Source organism: Oncorhynchus nerka, linkage group LG2 (assembly GCF_034236695.1).
Source record: "Oncorhynchus nerka isolate Pitt River linkage group LG2, Oner_Uvic_2.0, whole genome shotgun sequence".
Lineage (NCBI taxonomy): Eukaryota > Metazoa > Chordata > Actinopteri > Salmoniformes > Salmonidae > Oncorhynchus > Oncorhynchus nerka.
Window position 1 is genome coordinate 8,757,479 of NC_088397.1, and position 9,599 is coordinate 8,767,077.

General features: G+C 46.5%; 1 protein-coding gene across 2 annotated transcripts in view; it reads left to right on the plus strand.

Moving 5' to 3' along the window:
- The window catches only part of gtf3c3 (general transcription factor IIIC, polypeptide 3), a 15,389-nt gene extending 6,718 nt beyond the window's left edge, over positions 1-8,671 (plus strand). The window contains exons 14-20 of one of the 2 annotated variants that reach the window (XM_065022718.1): positions 1,364-1,506; positions 1,688-1,770; positions 4,509-4,563; positions 4,646-4,781; positions 5,223-5,347; positions 7,339-7,491; positions 8,166-8,671. In XM_065022718.1, coding sequence (XP_064878790.1) covers positions 1,364-1,506; positions 1,688-1,770; positions 4,509-4,563; positions 4,646-4,781; positions 5,223-5,347; positions 7,339-7,491; positions 8,166-8,288 — 818 coding nt within the window. In that variant the 3' untranslated portion in view covers positions 8,289-8,671. Of the gene's footprint in view, positions 1-1,363; positions 1,507-1,687; positions 1,771-4,508; positions 4,564-4,645; positions 4,782-5,222; positions 5,348-7,338; positions 7,492-8,165 lie in introns of those variants that run through there. The other variant, XM_065022717.1, reaches the window with a different exon arrangement.
- The last annotated feature ends 928 nt before the right edge of the window (positions 8,672-9,599 follow it).

Below are 9,599 nucleotides of genomic sequence, written 5' to 3' on the forward strand. Positions count from 1 at the left end.
TCTCTCTCACTCATTTCCATCTCTCTCTCACTCACTCACTTCCATCACTCACTCACTTCCATCTCTCACTTACTCACTCACTCATTTCCATCTCTCTCTCTCTTTTACTCACTTCCATCTTTCTCTCTCTCTCTTTTTTACTCACTTCTCTCTCTCTCTCTCTCTCTCTCTTACTCACTTCTCTCTCTCTCTTTTTTACTCACTTCCATCTTTCTCTCTCTCTCTTTTTTACTCACTTCTCTCTCTCTCTTTTTTACTCACTTCTCTCTCTCTCTTTTACTCACTTCTCTCTCTCTCTCTCTTACTCACTTCTCTCTCTCTCTCTCTCTTTCTTACTCACTTCTCTCTCTCTCTCTCTTTCTTACTCACTTCTCTCTCTCTCTCTCTCTCTCTTACTCACTCTCTCTCTCTCACTTCCATCTTTCTCTCTCTCTCTTTTTACTCTCTCTCTCTCTCTTACTCACTTCTCTCTCTCTCTCTTTTTACTCACTTCTCTCTCTCTTCTCTCTTACTCACTTCTCTCTCTCTCTTTTTACTCACTTCCATCTTTCTCTCTCTCTTTTTTACTCACTCTCTCTCTCTTTTTACTCACTTCTCTCTCTCTCTCTCACTTCTCTCTCTCTCTCTCTCTTTTTTACTCTTCTCTCATCTCTCTCTCTCACTCACTTCTCTCTCTCTCTCTCTCTCTTTACTCACTTCTTCTCTCTTTTTACTCTCTCTCTCTCTCTCTCTTTACTCACTTCTCTCTCTCTCTCTCTCTTTTACTCACTTCTCTCTCTCTCTCTCTTTTTACTCACTTCTCTCTCTCTCTCTCTCTCTCTTACTCACTTCTCTCTCTCTCTCTCTCTCTCTCTCTTTACTCACTTCTCTCTCTCTCTCTCTCTTTTTACTCACTTCTCTCTCTCTCTTTTTACTCTCTTCTTTTTTACTCTCTCTCTTACTCTTCTCTCTCTCTCTCTCTTACTCTCTCTCTCTCTCTCTCTCTTACTCACTTCTCTCTCTCTCTCTTACTCACTTCTCTCTCTCTTTTACTCACTCTCTCTCTCTCTCTTCTCTCTTCTCTCTCTCTCTCTCTCTCTCTCTCTCTCTCTTACTCACTCTCTCTCTCTCTTACTCTTCTCTCTTCTCTCTCTCACTCTCTCTCTCTCTTACTCACTTCTCTCTCTCTCTCTCTCTTACTCACTTCTCTCTCTCTCTTACTCACTTCTCTCTCTCTTACTCACTTCTCTCTCTCTCTCTCTCTCTTACTCACTTCCATCTCTCTCTCTTACTCACTTCCATCTCTCTCTCTCTCTCTTTTACTCACTTCCATCTCTCTCTCTCTCTCTTTTACTCACTTCCATCTCCCTCCCTCCCTCCCCAGGTAAGACCAGTGTGTTGTCTCGTGAGGACTGGTGGTTACTGTTGGTGAGGTGTGTGTGTACGCTGTGTGAGATGAAGCGTTTTAAAGAGGCAGAGCTGCTGGTAGACTCTTCTCTGGAGTTCTACTCCTTCTATGACGTCAAGGTAAACAGGAACCAGCTGCCATTTTCTGCCACTTTCACTTCCTGTCATTAAAATTTAAGAAATAGTTCATTATAAAGAAAATGTTTTGTATTTGAAAAATGACTCATTTATTGTTTTTCTTTCTAAATGTATCGTTAGCACTTTGACGGTTAAATCTACAGGACAGTAATGTGTTGTTTAGGTGAAGAGGAAAGAGCTGGAGTTCTTTGGTCTGTCAGCTGCTTTCCTGGACCATAACTACCGCAAGGCCTACGATTACATCAGGTCAGACTGACTGTCCTGCTGACTGTCCTACTGGCTGTCTTACTGACTGGCTGTCCTACTGATCATAACTACCGCAAGGCCTACGATTACATCAGGTCAGACTGGCTGTCCTACTGACCATAACTACCGCAAGGCCTACGATTACATCAGGTCAGACTGGCTGTTCTACTGACCATAACTACCGCAAGGCCTACGATTACATCAGGTCAGACTGGCTGTTCTACTGACCATAACTACCGCAAGGCCTACGATTACATCAGGTCAGACTGGCTGTTCTACTGACCATAACTACCGCAAGGCCTACGATTACATCAGGTCAGACTGGCTGTCCTACTGACCATAACTACCGCAAGGCCTACGATTACATCAGGTCAGACTGGCTGTCCTACTGACCATAACTACCGCAAGGCCTACGATTACATCAGGTCAGACTGGCTGTTCTACTGACCATAACTACCGCAAGGCCTACGATTACATCAGGTCAGACTGGCTGTCCTACTGACCATAACTACCGCAATGCCTACGATTACATCAGGTCAGACTGGCTGTTCTACTGACCATAACTACCGCAAGGCCTACGATTACATCAGGTCAGACTGGCTGTTCTACTGACCATAACTACTGTCCTACTGACTGACTGTCCTACTGACTGGCCTGACTGGCTGTCCTGCATCAGGTCAGACTGGCTGTGTCCTGCTGACTGACTGTCCTACTGACTGTCTGGCTGTCCTGCCGACTGACATCTGGCTCAGACTGGCTGTCCTGCTGACTGTCTGTCCTGCTGACTGTCTGTCCTGCTGACTGTCTGTCCTGCTGACTGTCTGTCCTGCTGACTGACTGTCCTGCTGACTGGCTGACTGTCCTGCTGACTGACTGACTGTCCTGCTGACTGGCTGTCCTACTGATTGTCCTGCTGACTGGCTGTCCTCTGTCCTACTGACTGACTGTCCTCTGTCCTGCTGACTGACTGTCCTGCTGACTGTCCTGCTGACTGACTGTCCTCTGTCCTACTGACTGACTTTCCTACTGACTGTCCTACTGACTGGCTGACTGTCCTGCTGACTGGCTGTCCTACTGGCTGGCTGTCCTACTGACTGACTGTCCTACTGACTGGCTGTCCTACTGGCTGTCCTACTGACTGGCTGTCCTACTGACTGACTGTCCTACTGACTGGCCTGCTGACTGGCTGTCCTGCTGACTGGCTGTCCTGCTGACTGTCCTACTGACTGTCCTGCTGGCTGGCTGTCCTGCTGACTGACTGTCCTACTGACTGTCTGGCTGTCCTGCCGACTGACTGTCTGGCTGTCCTGCTGACTGACTGTCTGACTGTCCTGCTGACTGTCTGTCCTGCTGACTGTCTGTCCTGCTGACTGTCTGTCCTGCTGACTGACTCTGTCCTGCTGACTGGCTGACTGTCCTGCTGACTGACTGACTGTCCTGCTGACTGGCTGTCCTACTGACTGTCTGGCTGTCCTGTCGACTGACTGTCTGGCTGTCCTGCTGACTGACTGTTTGACTGTCCTGCTGACTGACTGTCCTGCTGACTGTCTGTCCTGCTGACGGACTGTCCTGCTGACTGGCTGACTGTCCTGCTGACTGACTGTCCTGCTGCTGTCCTGCTGACTGACTGTCTGGCTGTCCGACTGACTGACTGTCTGGCTGTCCGACTGACTGACCGTCTGGCTGTCTGACTGACTGACTGTCTGGCTGTCCTACTGACTGACTGTCTGGCTGTTCTACTGACTGGCTGTCCTACTGACTGGCTGTTCTACTGACTGGCTGTCCTACTGACTGGCTGTCTGGCTGTTCTACTGACTGGCTGTCCTACTGACTGGCTGTTCTACTGACTGGCTGTCCTACTGACTGGCTGTCTGGCTGTTCTACTGACTGGCTGGACTGGCTGTTCTACTGACTGGCTGTTCTACTGACTGGCTGTCCTACTGACTGACTGGCTGTCCTACTGACTGGCTGTCTGGCTGTCCTACTGACTGGCTGTCTGGCTGTCCTACTGACTGGCTGTCTGGCTGTTCTACTGACTGGCTGTCCTACTGACTGACTGACTGGCTGTCCTGGTGACTGGCTCTGTCCTGCTGACTGATTGTCCTGCTGACTGGCTCTGTCCTGCTGACTGACTGTCCTGCTGACTGGCTCTGTCCTGCTGACTGGCTGTCCTACTGACTGACTGGCTGTCCTGCTGACTGGCTCTGTCCTGCTGACTGACTGTCCTACTGACTGACTGTCCTACTGGCTGTCTGTCCTACTGACTGGCTGTCCTGTTGACTGGCTGTCCTACTGACTGGCTGTCTGGCTGTCCTACTGACTGGCTGTCTGGCTGTCCTACTGACTGGCTGGCTGTCCTACTGGCTGGCTGTCCTACTGACTGGCTGTCCTACTGACTGGCTGTCTGGCTGTCCTACTGACTGTCTGGCTGTCCTACTGACTGTCTGGCTGTCCTACTGACTGGCTGTCTGTCCTACTGACTGACTGACTGGCTGTCCTGCTGACTGGCTCTGTCCTGCTGGCTGGCTGTCCTACTGACTGGCTGTCCTACTGACTGTCTGTCTGTCCTACTGACTGGTTGTCCGACTGACTGACTGTCTGGCTGTCCTACTGACTGGTTGTCCTGCTAACTCCTAGTCATAGACACTCAATGTGTGTTAGATCAGGAGGTGTACCAGGGCTTATTCTGAGTGTGTGGAGACCATATTGACCTCTAACCTCCATCCATCTGTCTGTAGACTGACGCTGATGGAGAAGCAGGAGTGGCCCATGCTGTGGAATGTATTCAACCAGGTGATCTCACACACACACACACACACACATACACACACACACACACACCAGCTCACTCATTCTCCCTGTCCTCTCCCACCAGGTGACCCTTCACTCCCAGGACGTGCGTCATCATCGGTTCTGTCTGCGTCTGATGATGAAGAACCCAGACAACCATGCCCTGTGTGTTCTCAGTGGACACAACGCACTGGTGTCTGGCAGCTTCAAACATGCACTCGGTACGACCACACAGATGCATACTACATAAAACTATGACATTCTAGCCAGGGGAATGGTTTATGCACATCCAGGCTAATGTGGAATCCAAGTAGGAATTCATCTCTGTCTCTGTCTCTTTCTCTCTCTGTCTCTTTCTCTCTCTGTCTCTTTCTCTCTCTGTCTATCTCTGTCTCGCTGTCTGTCTCTGTGTCTCTCTCTCTCTCTCTCTGTGTGTCTCTCTCTCTCTGTGTCTCTCTCTCTCTGTGTCGCTCTCTCTCTCTCTGTGTCTCTCTCTCTCTGTGTCTCTCTCTGTGTCTCTCTCTCTGTGTCTCTCTCTCTGTCTCTCTCTCTGTCTCTCTCTCTCTCTCTGTGTCTCTCTCTCTCTCTCTGTCTCTCTCTCTCTCTCTGTCTCTCCCTCTCTCTGTGTCTCCCTCTCTCTCTGTCTCCCTCTCTCTCTCTAGGTCAGTATGTTCAGGCGTTCAGGTCTAAGCCAGATGAACCTCTGTACAGTCTGTGTGTTGGCCTCACCTTCTTCCACATGGCGTCTCAGAAGTTTGTGGTTAAACGCCACCCGCTAATACTGCAGGTCAGACTCCTATTGTGTCCCATAGATACATCCTATAGGTTCTATACAGTTGTATTGTGTCCCATAGATACATCCTATAGGTTCTATACAGTTGTATTGTGTCTCATAGATACATCCTATAGGTTCTATACAGTTGTTCTATACAGTTCTATACAGTATTGTGTCCCATAGATACATCCTATAGGTTCTATACAGTTGTATTGTGTCCCATAGATACATCCTATAGGTTCTATACAGTTGTATTGTGTCCCATAGATACATCCTATAGGTTCTATACAGTTGTATTGTGTCCCATAGATACATCCTATAGGTTCTATACAGTTGTATTGTGTCTCATAGATACATCCTATAGGTTCTATACAGTTGTATTGTGTCTCATAGATACATCCTATAGGTTCTATACAGTTGTATTGTGTCTCATAGATACATCCTATAGGTTCTATACAGTTGTATTGTGTCTCATAGATACATCCTATAGGTTCTATACAGTTGTATTGTGTCTCATAGATACATCCTATAGGTTCTATTTTTATTTTATTTATTTCACCTTTATTTAACCAGGTAGGCAAGTTGAGAACAAGTTCTCATTTACAATTGCGACCTGGCCAAGATAAAGCAAAGCAGTTCGACAGATACAACGACACAGAGTTACACATGGAGTAAAACAAACATACAGTCAATAATACAGTATAAACAAGTCTATATACAATGTGAGCAAATTAGGTGAGAAGGGAGGTAAAGGCAAAAAAGGCCATGGTGGCAAAGTAAATACAATATAGCAAGTAAAACACTGGAATGGTAGTTTTGCAATGGAAGAATGTGCAAAGTAGAAATAAAAATAATGGGGTGCAAAGGAGCAAAATAAATTAATTAATTAAATACAGTTGGGAAAGAGGTAGTTGTTTGGGCTAAATTATAGGTGGGCTATGTACAGGTGCAGTAATCTGTAAGATGCTCTGACAGTTGGTGCTTAAAGCTAGTGAGGGAGATAAGTGTTTCCAGTTTCAGAGATTTTTGTAGTTCGTTCCAGTCATTGGCAGCAGAGAACTGGAAGGAGAGGCGGCCAAAGAAAGAATTGGTTTTGGGGGTGACTAGAGAGATATACCTGCTGGAGCGTGTGCTACAGGTGGGAGATGCTATGGTGACCAGTGAGCTGAGATAAGGGGGGACTACCTAGCAGGTATAATTGTATAATTGGTCAACCAATTATAGACCCTGTGTGTGTGTGTGTGTGTGTGTGTGTGTGTGTGTGTGTGTAGACCCTATGTGTGTGTGTGTATATAGACCTGTGTGTGTGTAGACCCTATGTGTCATGTGTGTAGACCCTATGTGTGTGTGTAGACCCTATGTGTCATGTGCGTGTGTGTGGACCCTATGTGTCGTGTGTGTGTGTGTGGACCCTATGTGTGTGTGGACCCTGTGTGTGTGTGTGGACCCTGTGTGTGTGTGTGTGTGTGGACCCTATGTGTGTGTGTGTGTGGACCCTATGTGTCGTGTGTGTATGTGTGTGTAGACCCTATGTGTCGTGTGTGTATGTGTGTGTAGACCCTATGTGTATGTGTGTGTGTGTGTGGACCCTATGTGTCGTGTGTGTATGTGTGTGTGTGTGGACCCTATGTGTGTGTGTGTGGACCCTATGTCTGTGTGTGTGTGTGTGTGGACCCTATGTGTGTGTGTGTGGACCCTATGTCTGTGTGTGTGTGTGTGTGTGGACCCTATGTGTGTGTGTGGACCCTATGTGTGTGTGTGGACCCTATGTGTCGTGTGTGTATGTGTGTCTAGACCCTATGTGTCGTATGTGTGTGTGTGGACCCTATGTGTGTGTGTGTGTGTGTGGACCCTATGTGTGTGTGTGTGTGTGACCCTATGTGTGTGTGTGTGTGTGGACCCTATGTGTCGTGTATGTGTGTGTGTGTGGACCCTATGTGTGTGTGTGTAGACCCTATGTGTGTGTGTTGTGTCATAACGTGTGTGTCTGTGTGTTGTGGCAGGGATTCTCATTCCTGTGGCGTTACGTGGAGCAGCGTGGGCCCTGCCAGGAGAGCATGTACAACCTGGGACGGGCCCTGCAGCAGATGGGCCTGGCACACCTCGCCATTCACTATTACCACAAGGCTCTCAGCTTCCCTCCTCTTACACTAGAGGTATATACTACAGACACACCTCGCCATTCACTATTACCACAAGGCTCTCAGCTTCCCTCCTCTTACACTAGAGGTATATACTACAGACACTATTACCACAAGGCTCTCAGCTTCCCTCCTCTTACACTTCACTATTCACTATTACCACAAGGCTCTCAGCTTCCCTCCTCTTACACTAGAGGTATATACTACAGACACACCTCGCCATTCACTATTACCACAAGGCTCTCAGCTTCCCTCCTCTTACACTAGAGGTATATACTACAGACACACTACGCCATTCACTATTACCACAAGGCTCTCAGCTTCCCTCCTCTTACACTAGAGGTATATACTACAGACACACCTCGCCATTCACTATTACCACAAGGCTCTCAGCTTCCCTCCTCTTACACTAGAGGTATATACTACAGACACACCTCGCCATTCACTATTACCACAAGGCTCTCAGCTTCCCTCCTCTTACACTAGAGGTATATACTACAGACACACCTACACTAGAGGTATATACTACAGACAAGGGCTCTCAGCTTCCCTCCTCTTACACTAGAGGTATATACTACAGACACACCTCGCCATTCACTATTACCACAAGGCTCTCAGCTTCCCTCTTACACTAGAGGTATCTACTACAGACAGACACACCTCATCTCTTCCTCATCTCTCTCCTACAGGGTATTGCGGATGACCAGGTAGACCTGCGTAGAGAGATAGCCTTCAACCTGTCAATCATCTACCAGGCCAGTGGAAACACTGAGATGGTACGACACCTCATCAACACATACTGCACTGTATAATGACCTATCAGGTCCTCTATACTGAACTGTATAATGACCTATCAGGTCCTCTATACTGAACTGTATAATGACCTATCAGGTCCTCTATACAGATCAGTATAATGACCTATCAGGTCCTCTATACAGATCAGTATAATGACCTATCAGGTCCTCTATACTGAACTGTATAATGACCTATCAGGTCCTCTATACTGAACTGTATAATGACCTATCAGGTCCTCTATACTGAACTGTATAATGACCTATCAGGTCCTCATTACTGAACTGTATAATGACCTATCAGGTCCTCTATACTGAACTGTATAATGACCTATCAGGTCCTCTATACTGAACTGTATAATGACCTATCAGGTCCTCTATACTGAACTGTATAATGACCTATCAGGTCCTCTATACTGAACTGTATAATGACCTATCAGGTCCTCTATACTGATAATGACCTATCTGTCATAATAATGACCTATCAGGTCCTCTATACTGAACTGTATAATGACCTATCAGGTCCTCTATACTGAACTGTATAATGACCTATCAGGTCCTCTATACTGAACTGTATAATGACCTATCAGGTCCTCTATACTGAACTGTATAATGACCTATCAGGTCCTCTGTATAATGACCTATACTGAACTGTATAATGACCTATCAGGTCCTCTATACTGAACTGTATAATGACCTATCAGGTCCTGAACTGTATAATGACCTATCAGGTCCTCTATACTGAACTGACCTATCAGGTCCTCTATACTGAACTGTATAATGACCTATCAGGTCCTCTATACTGAACTGTATAATGACCTATCAGGTCCTCTATACTGAACTGTATAATGACCTATCAGGTCCTCTATACTGAACTGTATAATGACCTATCAGGTCCTCTATACTGAACTGTATAATGACCTATCAGGTCCTCTATACTGATGTATAATGACCTATCAGGTCCTCTATACTGACCTATCAGGTCCTCTATACTGAACTGTATAATGACCTATCAGGTCCTCTATACTGAACTGTATAATGACCTATCAGGTCCTCTATACTGCTGTATAATGACCTATCAGGTCCTCTATACTGATGACCTATCAGGTCCTCTATACTGAACTGTATAATGACCTATCAGGTCCTCTATACTGAACTGATAATGACCTATCAGGTCCTCTATACTGAACTGGTATAATGACCTATCAGGTCCTCTATACTGAACTGTATAATGACCTATCAGGTCCTCTATACTGAACTGTATAATGACCTATCAGGTCCTCTATAAACTGTATAATGACCTATCAGGTCCTCTATACTGAACTGTATAAT